This window comes from Phytophthora parasitica (genome assembly GCF_000247585.1).
Source record: "Phytophthora parasitica INRA-310 unplaced genomic scaffold supercont2.5, whole genome shotgun sequence".
In the NCBI taxonomy this organism is placed as follows: Eukaryota; Oomycota; class Peronosporomycetes; order Peronosporales; family Peronosporaceae; genus Phytophthora; species Phytophthora nicotianae.
The window spans coordinates 265383-281921 of NW_008648991.1; the positions used below are offsets into that span (position 1 = coordinate 265383).

At 47.6% G+C, this 16539-nt stretch overlaps 8 protein-coding genes across 9 annotated transcripts; 2 read left to right on the plus strand and 6 right to left on the minus strand.

Moving 5' to 3' along the window:
- Nucleotides 1-585: 585 nt before the first annotated feature.
- PPTG_04465 (hypothetical protein) lies at nt 586-1071 on the minus strand (the record flags this gene model as incomplete). The annotated part of the gene is made up of 1 exon (XM_008896707.1): nt 586-1071. The coding sequence occupies one exon, from the start codon at nt 1069-1071 to the stop codon at nt 586-588; it is 486 nt and encodes a 161-aa protein (XP_008894955.1).
- A 3379-nt stretch (nt 1072-4450) lies between these two features.
- Nucleotides 4451-5765, minus strand: PPTG_04466 (hypothetical protein; the record flags this gene model as incomplete). Its single annotated transcript, XM_008896708.1, has 5 exons — nt 4451-4496; nt 5007-5093; nt 5275-5339; nt 5377-5460; nt 5514-5765. 5 exons carry the CDS (start codon nt 5763-5765, stop codon nt 4451-4453), a joined length of 534 nt encoding a protein of 177 aa, XP_008894956.1.
- A 1135-nt stretch (nt 5766-6900) lies between these two features.
- PPTG_04467 (hypothetical protein) lies at nt 6901-8085 on the plus strand (the record flags this gene model as incomplete). Its single annotated transcript, XM_008896709.1, has 1 exon — nt 6901-8085. One exon carries the CDS (start codon nt 6901-6903, stop codon nt 8083-8085), a length of 1185 nt encoding a protein of 394 aa, XP_008894957.1.
- A 28-nt stretch (nt 8086-8113) lies between these two features.
- Nucleotides 8114-9730, minus strand: PPTG_04468. Of its 2 annotated transcripts, XM_008896710.1 has the most exons (3): nt 9107-9730; nt 8715-9047; nt 8114-8639 (listed from the first exon to the last, which is right to left on the minus strand). In XM_008896710.1, the coding sequence occupies exons 1-3, from the start codon at nt 9650-9652 to the stop codon at nt 8241-8243; spliced, it is 1278 nt and encodes a 425-aa protein (XP_008894958.1). In that variant the 5' UTR covers nt 9653-9730; the 3' UTR covers nt 8114-8240. The 2 variants fall into 2 exon arrangements, with proteins under 2 accessions (XP_008894958.1, XP_008894959.1); XM_008896711.1 differs by having other exon boundaries at nt 8114-9047.
- Nucleotides 9731-9853: 123 nt separating this feature from the next.
- Nucleotides 9854-10407, minus strand: PPTG_04469 (hypothetical protein). Its single transcript, XM_008896712.1, has 2 exons — nt 10191-10407; nt 9854-10124 (listed from the first exon to the last, which is right to left on the minus strand). Exons 1-2 carry the CDS (start codon nt 10356-10358, stop codon nt 9927-9929), a joined length of 366 nt encoding a protein of 121 aa, XP_008894960.1. The 5' UTR covers nt 10359-10407; the 3' UTR covers nt 9854-9926.
- Nucleotides 10408-10557: 150 nt separating this feature from the next.
- On the minus strand, nt 10558-12755 carry PPTG_04470 (hypothetical protein). The gene has a single exon (XM_008896713.1). It carries the CDS (start codon nt 12685-12687, stop codon nt 10582-10584), a length of 2106 nt encoding a protein of 701 aa, XP_008894961.1. The 5' UTR covers nt 12688-12755; the 3' UTR covers nt 10558-10581.
- A 589-nt stretch (nt 12756-13344) lies between these two features.
- On the plus strand, nt 13345-14533 carry PPTG_04471 (hypothetical protein; the record flags this gene model as incomplete). Its single annotated transcript, XM_008896714.1, has 1 exon — nt 13345-14533. The coding sequence occupies one exon, from the start codon at nt 13345-13347 to the stop codon at nt 14404-14406; it is 1062 nt and encodes a 353-aa protein (XP_008894962.1). The 3' UTR covers nt 14407-14533.
- A 224-nt stretch (nt 14534-14757) lies between these two features.
- Nucleotides 14758-15299, minus strand: PPTG_04472 (hypothetical protein; the record flags this gene model as incomplete). The annotated part of the gene is made up of 2 exons (XM_008896715.1): nt 14758-15239; nt 15290-15299. 2 exons carry the CDS (start codon nt 15297-15299, stop codon nt 14758-14760), a joined length of 492 nt encoding a protein of 163 aa, XP_008894963.1.
- Nucleotides 15300-16539: the final 1240 nt, after the last annotated feature.

Sequence of the window (16539 nt, forward strand, 5' to 3'; positions counted from 1 at the left end):
CATGCAAACTCTATAGTGATTTCACTTTGAGGAAGCGGTCTGATTTGGTACAGTGAAGTCGTTTTTGCCCTGCTGGAGGGCAATTATGCGTTTTAAACTCGCAACTAGCATTTATGTAGGAGATACGAGTTTATAGCTCAGCTGATCGAGTTAGAAATGTTTTTTTTATAATCAGTCGTAAGTGAGACCTGGCTAATTTAAACTCAGGTTTATAACCGAGATAATATAAAGGCCTGGGCCGAAATATCTGCAATGAGCAATACACTACGTAGTACAGTTCCATTTGTGTGGGAGAGAGAGCTTAGTATAGCGATTTTTTTTAGTATTGAGAATAAACGCATAGAGTTTTATTTAGGCAGAACCGCACTTCTGTAAACACTCGAATATAAAATCAAGAGACTAGTCTACATGTAGATGTAGTATACAGAGAAAATAACAGGTAGTAGGACAAGGGCGATGATATAATTTTCCGCTCAAATGCGAACAGCATGAACGACAGCGTGAATCGATATTCTCATTTTACACAAAGCTGTACAACCTCGTTAGCTGGTTCGTACCAAAGTGAAGCGCCACACACCCTTGGATTCAGACTGTGCTGACCGGTTGCTTGATAAAAGCTTTGTACCTTGCAAACTGCTCGGAATTCTTGAAGTATCCCAGGTTCTTAGCCTTCTCAGGGTTTTTGATCTTCGCATAAATGCGCATGAATTTCTGGACTTCCAAACTTTTCAGATCATCGGGGCCACGTAGGGGGTTCTTCTGAATCTTTTTCGCAGCAGAGAGGTTATGGCGTTTCGCTTTTGCTACAATCGCGTCAAACTCTTTCTGCTTCAGATTGAACATCTTGGCGATTTCTCTCTGCCCCGATATCTTCGCGCGCTCTTCGTTAGCTTCAGAAAGCTTCAAGTCGTCATCTCCCTCGTCGTTGACTCGAAGGAGTCGCGTGTGAGACGTACCATCACGGACCACAAGATCAGGATCGGCTTTCGTTAAAACACCAGGCTGGTTAGCAATCACTGAGCTGCTGGCAAGGACTGCCAACACTATGACAACGTTGAATACTCCCCGCATTGCGGCGCCTAGCGGGTAAATGGTAGTGTTTTGTCCGCGGCAAAACTCAAAATGAAGACGGTTCTTTCCCCCGACCAGGCCGTCGACGCTGCCAGGTGCCGCCGTTGACCCGTCCGGTTACAGTAAACAAGATACCCAACTTCAGACATCAAATTGTTGAAGTTGTTGTGTTGTGTGACCATTTTATGCTGGTGTAAAACGTATATCTTCGTTTTTGTATTGCAAAAATGTCTATATAACTGTTGAACCTTTTACGGTACGAATTAAGAGATCTCTCAGAATGTTTACGGTTATGTTGATGCAATAATGATGATAATCGGGCACCAGGATAGGGATCGGGTATACCCATTTCGAAAAACCAACGGGCCGAAAGCAAGAACCCGATTGTACGTACATTAAGCACACTGTGGTTTATTTGGGCGTTTCAGTTTCAAATCCATAGTCGTGCAGTTCGACTCGACGAATTCTAAAATCTTGTAAACCTCCAGGTAATCACTGATACCGCTGTAAAGGTAAAAGTAGCGTTATCAAGCTATATTTGAAATTGTCAAAGTGGCTTGCTCCGGGTGTCCTTTATATGCGACTGCCAATGATCAGCCCAGAATTGTCTAAGAAGATTGGTATTTGATGCTTTGTATGGTTAGATATGGTTTTTGCGAGCTAACAATTGGATGTTGCAGCGGGTGCACTGTCACCTGTCCAAGGGACTCACCCACACGAAACTACCACAAATTGAAGGCCTGGGCCACGCTTTATCGAGGGATTTCCACTTGCTAGTATTCACGACAGAAAACTCGTCTATGGCGCTATCCGAAATGAGTACGTTATGCTTATTTATTTCTGGTGCCATGGCACTCATCAAGTGGGACAGTATATATATATATATATATATGCCCACAAAAACGTAAATCAATTCGGATTGTCTATGGCATAGCTCTAAGCCTGCTAATTGCAGGATATAACAAAATCGTAGCAACCAATAAAAATAAAAAAAGAAATGACGGATAAACATGGCTAAGACTCGCTCGTATATCACGATATCCGGTCGTACTCGATAGGACAACTTCCTTTTCATATAGTTCATTGAAACTTGCCACAATGCGATGATAGAAAAAACTAAGTGAGGTCGAATTTAAAGATTTTGCTTACTGGCAGTACCATTTCAGTACAACTCACTCTCAGTGGAAATAAGTGCATCGTCAGATAAATCCATATTTGAAATATTTCTTTCGAATCCCACCTAATTTTAACACCTTCAACCCGAAAGATTTTTGTTGCCTTTTTCTAGCCTACGCTGTATATGCATGGTACGTTTTTATGGGTTTCACTATACCCTAGGGGAACGGAGTCGGATAGGACGTGCGAGAGTCCGTACCAGTAGGGGTTGGTTGTTACTTTTGCTGTATATATACCCGTGCATAGGAACCTCTATCCGGTATAACTACAGCTACACATGAGCTATGTACGCTGTTACAGCTGTGCTAAAAACGGTGTGTTGCCCACTCGTCCGATTATGTTGCATGGACCAAGCCTCTTACCAGTCGGCTGGCGCGAGAGCCGCGGATCTGTAGAGAAATTTTTCACTAAAACTCGAGAAAGCGTGCATTAGATAGGCTACTCATAAAGCTATACTTTTCGCAAGTAAAATATATCGTCCATTGAGCAATCAATGATAACGATATACGTATCTAGCCAATCAGACCTAGCAAGGTCTTGGATGGCCTGGCTACTGCTTGATATCAACTAAGTGTGAGCGATTGAGCTCTCTGAACAGGCCACACCCCACAGATGACAAGTGCCTTTTTGAAAACTTCTTTCATAAACAAAACGTATAGCTTAAAGACGAAACACGAACTTTGTTCACAAATCCATTACTACTCGAACCTACTTGGGTTCTTCAGAACCATCGGAGTCTTCAGAGTCTTCCGATTCTGCAGAGCCTACGCGTCGACGCTTGGCTGGCAACTTCCCTGGAGAGCCCACCAGCCTCGGAGCACCCACGCGGAACTTGGTCTTCATGGCCTCTGGAATCTCTTTACCGTTCTTGGAGATGGTGTGCCAAATCTTTCAACAGCTCATCATCTCGTTCGCCTCCAGCCACTTTGGCTTCACACACAAATAGATGGGTCCTGCGAAGTCACAGCTATCGCAGAAGTAAGTAGTAGTAACCCCGCGCTTGCCTGCCGTTCTCATAGCGCACACTTTGCAATTTTTCTGGGCTCGCTTTCGCTGTCCAGAGTGGTCACGCCAGTCGTTGTTTTGCTTGGGACTGTGTCCCGTAGGCGCTGCTTTTTGAGCATTTTCATCTTCTGCAATAGCGTCTTCGCCTGTACATACAGCTCAATTAAGTTGTATATACAACATGAGGATACATCATAGGAATTACGTACCAGGCAGGAAGGCGCTTTCTTCGTACATGTCTTCTGCAGTGAGTGCAATCAACTGCTGGTGCAGAGCACACATGTACCGGACGTGAGTCATTCCCTTGGTCTTCTTGCTTTTGCAGTATGCACGATGCACGATGAACCAGTTGGTGATCGCAAGATCGACCAACCCCAGAAACAGAGACTTGTAGTACTTCCGGTACGTGATAGCCCGCTGCACTGAGTATCGTTGTAGACGGAGTTGATCGTGCATATCAACTCCTCCCATGAAACGTTGATAGTCCTTGATCACCTAAGGGCACGCAATTTAGTTTTGCTCCCCTGGCTTCTCCCGGCGAGCCACGCGATCAAGCGAGAAATTTCCACCAACCGAAAGAAAGTGTACAGGCTTTCTATCCAACCAGCAAATTGCAGTCATATTGTTGACGTGCTTGGACCGTGCAAACGTCACTGTGCCACGCGGGATGTCTTTGGGTCTCTTCTTCATCTTGGCGACCACAACCTTGCAGAAGCCTCGGCAATTTGTCATAATGGTTCCGATAGTGTAAAATCCCATAATCAAAAGCTGGACTGCAAGAACGATAGAAGTGTAGAACCGATCGACTACAACAAGCCTCATCGACTTGCCAGTCGGTTTTTCTCCAAAAATCGCTCTCTCACAACCGCTGCTGGACCAGACTTCATATCCACAACTCCAGATTCAGCAATGTGCTGCTATTGACCACAGTACTCTTCAAAGCTGTTACACGCAACAATGTATATACAGCATAAGTAACACATACAATACAGCATAAACCATTTGCACTCCTACCGAATGCAATAAGCAGAGTGCACACAGCACAGCATGAACAGCTTCGTACCCCACTTCTGGGGTTTATCTTTTATGAACATTCGAGTTCGGTTATATGATGATCTGGACGGGAGCATCGCCTCATCAAATGACAGTTCTGCAGGAGGAATGTAGGATTCCACGAAGGTCTGCTGTAACATGGTGACTACGGATCGAATTTTCCAGGCTCGGTCGGTCTTCGCACGAGGATCCTGATTGTTATTAAAGTGGAGATTGCGCGTTATCTCTAAAAATCTGTCTCGTGTCAAATACTTCCCGATAATCCCCCGTGAGATCGCGCCGATATCATCTTGATGCCAGTGATTGGCCATCTTCTCACGATTTGGCATAACGGTCCTGGCGACCAAGCGCCCAATGTATACACACAGTTCATGTGGTAAAATCGGCTTGATTGAGAAAAAATGTTGCCGAACATCTCGTCGAGTCTTCGACTTCTTTGTTGGAGTTACAGTTTTTCCAGCAGCCTTAGCACGTCTCTCTCTCTCTCTCTCTCTCTCTCTCTCTCTCTCTCTCTCTCTCTCTCTCTCTCTCTCTCTCTCTCTCGATGTCTTCTTTTCGAAGTACGTATCCACTCGATTATCCAGTTGCTCATGCATGTAGACATTGCTCCACTCGGCAATGTGCTGCCAGAAAATAGGATGCAGTGTCAGATGCACACACTAGCATGAATCGACAAAATGAAAACAATTCGTGCAACATACCTGTTGGTGACGCCAGATTTGGTGACGAAAATGTTGGTTGTGGTCGAACCTGGGATGCGCTTGCCGGAGACGCACTTGTGGTCAAGTCTGTATCATACAGAATAACAAATCAGGATATACAGCATAACAAATACAGGTTAATGATAAGTAGATGCAGTGTAACCAAGTCGTGTACCTTGTGGGCCATCATGCACAGATGACTGAAACGACATCCGAATGGGTGACTGGAACGACGACTTCCTCGCTGATGAATTGTCTAACTGCTTACTCGCAGCGGACTTGGACCTTCGTGCAGGAGACTTGGACCTTCTTGCTGGAAACTTGGAAGATGACCTTTTTTTCGCTGGCGCCTTGCCCGCAGATAACTGACGCTCGGTACTCGATGGACGTTCTTCTGGTGTCGCTTTGGCGGCATTAGCTGCGCGGACCCGATCAACAGCTTGCTGCCGAACCACTGTGCATGCGATACATGTCATTAGAACTCAGATAACACATCAATATATATACCTTACTATTCGTAGCGTGGTCCACCACAGCTTGCTCTCCTAGGACGTAGTCGATCCCAATAGTGCCGTTAGCATTGCCGTCACGCAAGATGTACTTCCATCGCGTTTCAATCCCGCGAGAAGGGGGCGGCTTGGAGGTCCATCCTCGTTTCTTGAATTCAGGCCATATGAGCCGGAAGTGCTTCATGCCGCGTTCAGACTCAGGAAGCGCCGCGGCATCCTCACGCGGAGCGCTACTGCGCGTCCCAACCATTGCTTTCTTTCTCCCTGCGAAAAATCTCAACTGACTGGTCCGAGCGATTTGGCGCAAAAGTTACCTCTAATCTTCGATTTTTCATCTAAATGATTGCTTCAAACTGTCAGAGTACATACCAAAAATCGAGAAAACGGAGAGTGGTACGCCAACCTGTACCCTCTGGAGAAAGGCGATTCGGATCTTTTCTTGCTTCAATCTGTTATATAAAAATTTGTTTACCGAAGGATGTGCAAACTCCAAGACCATAGTGAAAGCAAGCTTATATTTACTTATGCTGTATATATAGCATTAGCCCCCCTTATCGGGGCAACTTCCCGACCCCTAACGCAGCTTATACATCTTCCGGGTTGAAGGGGTTAAGAATGCCAACCGGCTTAACGCGATCAATTTGTTATGCCTGGTCAAAGTTCCTATGGAGTGTATTAGCTAAGAAAGGCTAATCTACAAAAAGAGAACTCTCCGAATTCAGTGAGTGCCAAATTTCAAATGTCGCAAGAAATAGGTGAAATTAAAGGAGTTTGAATCATAAGATCTCAGCTGAGATTAGATTTCCAAGCCACAAGCACACGACGGTGAGCAACGCACCGTTGTTGCATTATTATTAATAATACAATACCTGCTTCATCATCGAGCCACATCAACAGTTGCACTGCATATTCGACCGCGTCCTCAGCGGAACTACATAATCTGCTCGTCAAAAAGCGGCACTACCTAAACATTGAGCCCAACTTACGTGACAGCGGTCGCTACGCCCAGGACAGTGGCGAAAATTTCATGTCAACGATGGAATCAAACCCTATCAAGCACGACAGAATTTCGCGATGGACGAGCTCATCGTAGACCGGTTCATCTGTACCAATAAGGTACATGTATAAAAATCTTGATTATCGGTATATCGGCGAGGGAGGCTGCATCACCGCCCTGTTTCTATACCCTAACCTTGTTTCGCCTTTTTTCTGAAAACCGGAAATGATGAGTATCGGCTTGAAGTGCACTTGTACTATGCAAACTGTATTTTCGAGTAAACCTCGTCTCCAAGAACTCATTTCACAAATTGCATTCAACCCAACGAGTGAAAAAAAAAAAATAAGTCAGGTGATTTTTGGAAACTGCCATGCGTTTGAGAACCACGATGTTTATCACTGCGGCCACGCTTTTCGCCAGCTACTTTCAAACTACCGGCGCGTTAGTTGAGGCCTCTGATGTGGTCTCCACGACTGCAGGCGAAGCAGTGGAGGCGGAACACGGTGACAAAATATTTCCACAGACGGAAAGCAAAACTACCGGCCTGGAGGGCAAGCTTGTAACGAGACAGCTATCGACGCCGGGGAATTCCATTGAGAATACTGCAATACAATTGTCGCCGTACGAAGGTCAGGATGCTCAGAACGACAAAGCAGCTACTGACAAGGGCCCGTCATCTCTGAGCGACAGAATCGAGTCTGTCCGACTGATTGTCACCATGAATCTAGTATGGGACGAGCTTGCTGAAAAGTTTTATAAGAAATTCAGAGATGAGAAGTGGAGTTTGGATGAACTCAAGACCAAGCTTGGAATCGTAGAGGGCATGTCACCAGACTCCGACGAGGAACACGCCTTGACTTCGATACTTATGTTTGCCATGTACGAGGATATCGTTATCAAAGCCACAGATGATGACTTGCTGACCAACGGAATCGACATTCTGACGAAACTCAGTGAAGATTCTCCCGCTATTACGTTCTTTGGGCAGTACGTGGGCGGAACGCTGACGCAGAAAGCACTCAAGAAGAAGCTGGGCATCACAGGGGTTACCCCGAAATCCTCAGAGAAGTACCAGGCTTTCGAACTGCTGGTGGACGCTCGTGTGTTTTACGACAACCTCGAGAAAATTGAGATCGATCCTCTCAAAAGCAGCATCCTAAAGATGACGACGATGACTAAGAATCCACTTGTTGACAAGTTTTATGACCAATTCATGAATGAAAAGTGGACCACGAAGAAACTCGTATCCAAGTTGGGAATCACAAAGCACACAGCCGCGGATTCGGAGAAGTACGACGCCCTGTCGTCGTTGGTTCAAGGCCGCATGTACGTGCATGGTGTCACGAACGCAAAAACTCTGATTTCTAAAAACAAGACCAAGACGTTTTTGACGAAGCTTCACGGTAACGAACTGGCTCAAAAATACCTTGGACAGTTTATGGCTGGATCGTTGAAGGAGACGTCTCTAAAGGCTGAATTGAAAGTGACGAAGAATACTCCAAAGGACTCGGATGAGTACGAGGCTGCCGCGCTACTGACCGAGGCTCGCGAACTCAGCGATACCTTCATGTAAGATTTAGTGAACATGATACTAGATCTAGTATTACTAGGAGAAATACAGTATTGGTATTTTGCTTCTTCGAGCTAAGTAAAATACATAAAGATAACTGTTGTTGATGGACAAATTAATTCGTTAAGGGCTACATTAGCAGCACTACCTTTCGATCGTTAATAGACATGGATTTGAGATCCATCATGCTCCAGAAGAAATTTCTGTTGCATCTCTTGGAGGTGGCGAAGCTTCGTTCCCACTGACCCTCGGACGTACTCCTGAGCTGGAGCGAAGGCCTCTTCAGACATCGGAGCCGAAGATTGCGCACCAAACTGACAAAAGCTCTGGACGACAGAAGCGTTGTGCGGATCCGTTGGAGATCGAGTTACGATCGTCCACACGTTATCTTGAAAGTGAATTCCCTCAGCTGGTAGGAACCACGTAGCTGCACTGACGAGAACGACGCGGTCTCTATCAATGTACCTGCGTACAAAGTTAAGCCCGTCGATGCGCACAGTGTTGTACAAGTCTAGCTTACAACTCCTTGCCAACGAATTGAAACACTTCGCTCGCATCTATCAGAATAAGAAGGTTACATCGTTAGACACAGTATCCGTGAAAGTGGCTGCAAGTATGCTACTTGTACTTACGAAACGAGGCACCTTCTCCTGGTCTTGTGATTCTTTGGTAGTCCCTTTCCATACGATTTCAGCTGCAAGATGCAGAGAACACGACATGGGTGTGGTAGTCGTCGTTTCGATGTATGTGCCAAGAGGGTCACTGAATTTGTCCTGTGAGAAGAAGGAGACTGGAGGCTGAGTCTGCAGCGGTGGGAACAGCGAATTCGTGCGCAAGTATAACGTCGCTGCAGTCATCTCCAGTTCTGCGATAACAGCGTCGCTGATATCGATGTTGAGTTGCGGGGAACGGCTGATACCTGTAGACTCTGCTATGGGTTGGAGACGGCATAACAGTTCCATTCCCTAGTTAAACAGCAAAATAAGTAAACATCAATATTATCGTGCGGGATGATAGTACGAACCTCCAGTGTGTCTTTCCGTCCGAGCAACTTGCAAACGGACTGCTCGAGCTTTCGCTGGCGAGCTAATATCACCTTCAGCTCGCGGTTTGTCTGTTCTGAGCGCTGGCGTTCTTGGCATTGCACAATGGCGAGGTCTTCCCAAACGGATAGAAATTCCTTCGGCTTCTTGGGACCGTGTACTATCTCCGCTGTGTTTGTCGCATCACGTCGAGTGCGTTGTAGTTGCTCAAGTCTGGCAGTTAATTCAAGCACTTGCTGCCTCAAAGCCAGTACTTGGCTTCGTTGTAGGCGCTGGAACTTTGTCGACTGCGGAATTGTACCCAGTCGTTTTGCCTTTTTCTTCCGCTGGCTGGATGTCACAGGAGCGAAGCTTGAGAGAGCAGATTCGAGAAGAACTGGAGACGGAATGGTATTTGAGTCCCCACTCGAAGTTTCGTAAGCTACACTACTTGTTGACTCGCTGTCGCTGCTGTTAAACGTTTCAATGAAGGCGAACACTTCCGACAGTACAGAGTCGTTATTTCCATCTAAAGAGTCTCGACTCATGGTAGGAAGTTGTTGGAATATGGACGAATCGAAAGTGCTCGCAGTAAAAGGCCACTCCCCGCCTCGAGAACTGATCCGGGTGAGCTGGACGACTGGCGGGGCATGTGCCAGGTCCTCGTGATGTTTACGGGGAGCAATAGATTATGCATGCCCAAGATTGATCTTGTTGGATTGTGACATCTGGAGGGACGGTACAGTTTTGGGTGGAAATTCTCAAAGTGTATTATTTCAAAGTTGAAATTCAACTCGTTTACCACACGCTAGATTTGCTCGTTCAGTGCTTGTTGGTTGGAGGAATGACTATCGTTCCAGCAGCGCCCCAGTTGCCAACGTTGATGTCCTCTAGCACCACATACACGCGCTCAGCAGCAACACCCAGCTGTTCCGATACAGTCTTCGTCAACATTGCGATCGTTTTAGGGTTCTTCTCGGCGACGTTGCCGATCGTACGGGCGTGCACATACGCGGCGGGCTACGCAGTAGAACGAGGTAGCATTAGGAGACCATAAAACGCTTGTAGATGATTAGAAAGACGTACCTCGTCGTTGAAATTCAGGACCATAGGAACCCCCAAGTTCATCTCCACCATCATGAACTGGGTAGGGACCCCCCACGCCTCGTTTAGAGTTTTGGCGACGGCAATGCTTGCGGCGGCGGTATCTACGCTGTCCTTAGCGACGTTGCTATTGATGCGAGCATACGGCATGGTTATCGGGAGCTCTAGGAGCGTCAGGCTTATTGCAAATTCAAAAGTGAAATGCATTACTGTAGTGTATGATACCATGCTGGAGTTAATGACGTAGTTCGCTTACGGTTAAGTGCTGATTACGGTTCCAGGTTTTGCATACGTGGGCACCAGGACAAAGTACCGGTTGTGTATAGCAATCAAACGGGAGTAAAAGTAATTTTCTGAAAAATGTTTTTTATTATTATTTGTCGGTATAGTTTTTGAGCTCCAATTTGCGTTTGTGCTCGTCCACTTTCTCTTTGACGACTCGGTCGACGAGTTTGAGCGTCACGGCTACTTGGTCCTGTGCGTACACAATACTCTGCATGTATAGCATCATCTTAGCGATCTCTCGGCCACTCATACCCGACGTCATGTCTCCGTACTGCGTCATGACACTCGCATCCAGCACAGGAGGCAACGCACTGACCGACGCCTTGTCGACTTTACCCTTCAACGTCACCGTATCAGGAGGGGCAGCCAGGTGAGCGACATACTCGTTAAAGTACATTTGCAACAGCCGCACACGCTCCTTCGTCTCCGGTAAATCAAAGTGCAGCGTGTCATCGATTCGATCCGTCACTGCCGTATCCAGATCCTCCGGTCTGTTGGTCGCTACGACCAACATGAACTTTTTAGACTGCGTTCCTGTATGGTACAGTAAGGCATTCAACGCATTCCTCATGGCTTCACTCATGTGGGTTTTGCGTGTGGCTCTACAGCCAAGGAAAGCTTCTGCCTCATCAATGAAGATCAGTACGCCTCGTGGGGATGAATTAGCCCATTTAAAGAGCGCATGGAGCTCTGTAACAGCGTCCGACCCCAATGGACCCACGTCTCCGCCACTCAGAATAGCGTAGTCCATTCCTGACGCCCTTGCCAGACGCTTAGCTACCATCGTTTTACCCGTTCCAGGAGGCCCATAGAGCAGTAAATGGCGATACGGAGCGCCATGGAGCATCGCATTGCGCGTCGAGCGGGCGATCTCAAGCACGCGCGTCTCTAATGAGCTTCTTAGCACCACGTCGGCCAGTTCATCTTGCCCTTTAGCAGGTTTTTGACTGATCAGAGCACGTAAAAAGCCAAATGCGCCAGAAGATCGAGACGTCTCCCGAATGAGGGAAGGTTTCCCTAGTCGCTGTTCGATCAGCTTCCCGATGATCCGGATAGCTTCTCTACTGAGGTAAATTCCCGCAGCTAAGGCCACAAACCCACCCACAAATTTGGTGAGTTTCTGTTTATCGGCTAAAAGCACCGAAATGCCCTGGCCAAGGTTGTCGAACGTCGCCTGCAGCGCTTGCATGAGCTTAACGCGGTCTGCCTCGAGTCGCTGCTGCAGTTGAGCCATCTCAATGTCCTGATTGGCTCGTTGCTGACGGATTCGGCCTTCCACGTCGATCGCCGCCTTCTCTAGCGTCGTATTCCGCTCCAACAAAGCACGCGCATGGTCGGCGGCTAGTTGTTTCTCCTTAAGAACCTCCTCCGTCTCGCGTCTGGCTCGCTCAATGCGGACATTCGACTCTTCTTGGAGCTGCACGAGGTCGCGGTTCTGATCTCGTCGGGCCGCGTCTTCCTCTTGCATGCGCTTGTGCTCCAACGCGTGCTTCTCGCTCTCCACCTGCAGCTCATGGTCTCGTTTTAAGTCCAGCGTCTTGCGTTCTTCCTCTCCACGCACTCTGGCTTCCTCAATGAGCTTCTCCGTCTGAGCCAACTCCGCTTCAGCAATCAGTCTCTTCTGTACAAGTTGTACACTGGCTTCTTGCTCTAGATAACCTTTTAACTCGTCGATCTTCTGCTGTTGCGCGACTGTCAGTTGTTTGAGTGCTAGGATCTCCTCCTCTTGACGGTTAAAGTTGAGAAGGAGCTGCTGGGTGGCTCCCAGATTGTGCATATAGAGAGCGTCCTTGTCTACCACGTGGAAATTCTGCAACGCGATCTTGCCGCGACCATCGCGGTCGAACACGTAGCGTTCGGGTAGAACTTGCACCACTTCGGGAGCTATAGAACGTAGTTCAGGGCCCAGCACCCCCAATAGTGTAGTTCGACCTTCCACCGAGTCGTATTTGAACTCGTATCGCTTGAGTGAGAGCTTGCTTAGGAGTTCTAGACTTTCGGAGACGTTGGCATCTTGTATATTTTGTAACGCGTCCTTGTACTGTTCCACCGTCACGTTGGTCGTGAATCCGCCGCTTTTTCGAGAATTCCGGTACGAGCTTCGACCGCTGGAAGGAGATGCAGCGACGAGGGCAACGAGCAGGAGTAGTAGATACTGCCCATAGTGGTGGGAGCTACGGCGTTTGCTTGTCATGCTGGACGAAGATGTGCTACTGGAGATTCTAGAGTGACCCTTCGAAAAGATACGTTTCTAAGGAATTGTGCTAAAAACAATAAACTATAGACTGTTTCTTGTTCAGATCGAGTATTTTAACTACATGTACAAGTATTAATATATGCTTTGGTGGCAAGGTTATCTACCTTCGTTTCATATTTCCTTTTCTGTTAAGGTGCTTTACAGTCTGCCACCTCTAACGAATAAGAAAATAGATGACCCGTTCATGATGCTCCGTAGGCGGTCACAGGAATTGAAAAAGTGGTGTAATGAACGCAAGAGTCTATACTGAAATCAGGCAGAACTGAGGTTGTGAAGCAGGAGATGATATGCTTTGGCACCTGATTTCCCAACCTTCAAGATCTGGCTGCATATATTGTGCTAAATATCAGAGTCAGGGAATATATTATTCTTATCATCATGCACTTTTTTATACCAAGCCACTCCATAATCAAACGGACTCCGTCATCGGATGAGCTAAACCACTACAGTTCAGCACTCCATAATCAAACGAACTCCGTCATTTGTCATGAACAAGTACTTCGAGGTAGCTGGCAGAGTCCTTGGAGAATTCATTTTCAGTTTCAACTAGCTCAACACACCCCCATTATTCCTCGTTCCTCCAGCGACTACGCAATGGCTTCCACCGCTCCTAAGACCATCAAGGCGTACGCGGCTTTCGATTCCACTGGAGAGTGCAAGCCCTGGAAGTACACTTCGCGTCCATTGGGAGACGCCGACATTGAGGTCAAAATCTCGCACTGTGGCATATGTGGTACGGACGTGCACACCCTGGACAGCGGCTGGGGCCCAGCCAACTACCCTGTGGTAGCTGGTCACGAGATTATCGGTGAAGTGACGATGGCGGGCCCCAATGTCAAGAACATGACAGTGGGTGACCGTGTGGGTGTTGGTTGTCAGGTGTGGGCCTGTCTGAACAAACAGGGCCACGAATGTCGTGACTGTGCTGCTGGCCAGGATGCGTACTGCAATGACATCGTCTTCACGTACAACGCGAAATACAAGGACGGCACTCCCACGTACGGCGGATACGCCGAGTACATTCGCCTGGACAGCGACTTCGCTTTCAAGATTCCGGACAATATCCCATCGGCCGAGGCGGCTCCTCTGCTGTGTGCAGGCGTTACGGTCTTCGGTCCTCTTAACCGTGAAAACATCAAGGAGGGCGACCGCGTCGGTGTTATCGGTATTGGCGGCCTCGGTCACCTAGCCATTCAGTTCATCCATGCTCTGGGTGCCACCCCCATCGCTTTTTCGCGGTCAGCTTCGAAGGAGAAAGAAGTTCGCGGTCTGGGAGCCGAGGAATTCTACGACTTGAGCAACCCTGAGCACCAAAAGAAGGCCGCCGAGTCGGTCGATATGCTGTTGCTCACGGCCGATGCCCCTGATATGCCCTACAACTTGTATCTCGGGCTTATCCGGAAGCGCGGGACTCTAGTACAATTGTCCGTACCGAACGGAGAAGCCAAGTTCCTGCCGTTCTTCGTCGTTGGCAGGGGCATCAAGTGGATGGGAAGCTTTATCGGCAGCCTGCAGGACGTCAAGGACATGTTGAAAGTGGCATCGGAGAAGAACGTTCGTCCGGTGATCCAGAAACTGCCCATGAGCAAGGTGAACGAGGGTCTTAATATGGTTCGCCAAGGCCGGGCACGCTACCGTGTCGTGTTGGAGAACTAAGCCGGGGTTGTTCACCGAGTTTTTGACTCGAGTCAGAAGTAGTTTCGACTGGATGTGTCTTACCATTAGGTCGCGGCTTTTTTCCGATGAGGTACACCTCATGAATACAAGAATGAATGAAATCCAAGCATTCATTTGTTTTGCGCAAAGTAAGGCACACTATTTTCCATCCAATGTCGGCTGCAGGTATTCTACACTAGTAAGTGACGGGTCAGTATTAAGGCACACTGGACGAGGGAACGTGTCGGTGTGTTGCAATTGTTTACGTTTTTGTTTTGAGAGGCTACATGTATAACTCGGACTTCATTTCCGTAACCTGGCCATTTGACTCGGAAGCGACTCTTTTCGTCATCAATTCTTCGCCAACACCGACGTCACCTTGATCGTGTCGGTACCCGTCGGCTGCGTGAGGTACACGTCGAAGGGTGCTTGATCGCAGGTAAGATCCGCATGGCAGAAACCCAAATCGGCCTCCGCGTCCACCTCGCAGCCAACCACATCATAGTGAAAGAGCGTATCTTTCCCAGCATTGGGGTTCGGAGCGTTAAGTGTGCTGCCACCCGTGCTGCCTGCCTGTTCACCGGCCATTTCCAAGCTGAGAGTATCCTTAACACAAATAAGGGTGGTGATGCCGGGGCTGTACGACTTCACATCCTTCAGCGCCGAGTACAACCGCTGCTTATCGATCTCGTCCATGGTGGTTTTGATCCACCCTTCGTTGGCGTTTTGGGCGGACGAAAGGGCTAGCAGTGCCAAGCCGAAGACATACGAAGCGAGGACACGAGTGGAGACCATTTCGTCAGTTGTGTAGTTGTCGTCTGGGTCAGGACTTGCTGGGAAACGAAAAAATGTGAAAGTGAGGGTTTGGCGGGATTGCGTTTACTAGCACGCATGCTTTTGACGATGTATACCCACGTGGTTATCATCATTCTATACTTAAATGAGCAACAACGCGCAGAATCTGCGCCGCGTGAATGGACCGTTCAACGAATTGTTAATAACGACAAATATGTTGACAAGAAATGGGATAAATCTCGGATGGGAGTCCGTAGATGTTGACGCCATATCACTAAACACGCCGATTTATAAATGTCTGAAATTTTGCGCGATTGATTTCTAGACAACCTACTGGTAACCAGAGTTCTTGGTTGCACCACAAAACTCAGTCGATATCGAGGCTGGCCACCATATCTGATGAGTCGCGCTATTAGTCTGATCACGTTCAAACTGTGAAGTTAAAGACAGCGCATCTACGGCACGATAATTACCTGATGTAAACATTGAGCTCCAATAAACAACACTTCCAAATATCGATATCGCGCTATCACTGATGTCTCAACAAAAAAATGGATGATTTATCTATCGCTATCATTGATGTCTTCAATTTTAAACGCGTTCTTTATGCGACGAGTTTATCTGCGGAGCAGCATAGACAAACTATCACAAACAGCACAGACTTCTTCAGGTTTGAGCATTGAATTAATTCCAAAAGGGGCCTCGTGCCATTTCTTCCTATTCATCCCTACGAGGGTGGACACGAAACCTCAGGTTCTACTGGATACGCTGAACGGCTCATTCGACGTTAGTACAAAGTGGCGATATTGTTGTATTGTAAGTGCCGACTCGCTTCGGGGGAGTAATTAAAGGGAAGCATGCAGACACCCCCACTGGGACAGCTGGAAGTGTTATCGTCTCTAGACCATGGTTGTGGATGAATGGTCGAGGGGGCATGCTAAATCGGAAACAACTGGCTCATCGAATGGTAATTATCAAGGGGCCCATTTGGAACTTCTTCTTCTTCTTCGTGAGCTTTAGCCATGCCCACCGCTCAGCGTGGCTGGAGCTCAAGATATGCAAATAACGGTGGCATCCAATAAGGAATGCGAACTGGGGCTTCGTTACAGCTGGAACCGTAAGGTAACTGCCAATCCATGCATGGTCACCAGTAATACGAGAAACAAGCGGGTATGATTATACGGAGTTAGCCGAGTCTAGAATGCTACAAGCAGCTTAATGAACTAGTATACAAGTACATGTATTACGTCTGAACAGCACTTATTAATGTATCCAAATAGTTTTGAGATTGGTCGGATTATTTCACAATAAGCGTTGACGAAAGTGCTGATGCCAACG

Bases quoted from the DNA above. Each gene is read 5' to 3' on its own strand.
- PPTG_04468 (XM_008896710.1), bottom strand. From the start codon at position 9,652: ATGAGTCGAGACTCTTTAGATGGAAATAACGACTCTGTACTGTCGGAA. The intron at 9,048-9,106 runs GTTCGTACTATC...CTGTTTAACTAG, and splicing joins GACGGAAAGACACACTGGAG to GGAATGGAACTGTTATGCCG. The intron at 8,640-8,714 runs GTAAGTACAAGT...TTATTCTGATAG, and splicing joins AGGAGAAGGTGCCTCGTTTC to ATGCGAGCGAAGTGTTTCAA.
- PPTG_04469 (XM_008896712.1), bottom strand. From the start codon at position 10,358: ATGCCGTATGCTCGCATCAATAGCAACGTCGCTAAGGACAGCGTAGAT. The intron at 10,125-10,190 runs GTACGTCTTTCT...TCTACTGCGTAG, and splicing joins TCCTGAATTTCAACGACGAG to CCCGCCGCGTATGTGCACGC.
- PPTG_04470 (XM_008896713.1), bottom strand. From the start codon at position 12,687: ATGACAAGCAAACGCCGTAGCTCCCACCACTATGGGCAGTATCTACTA.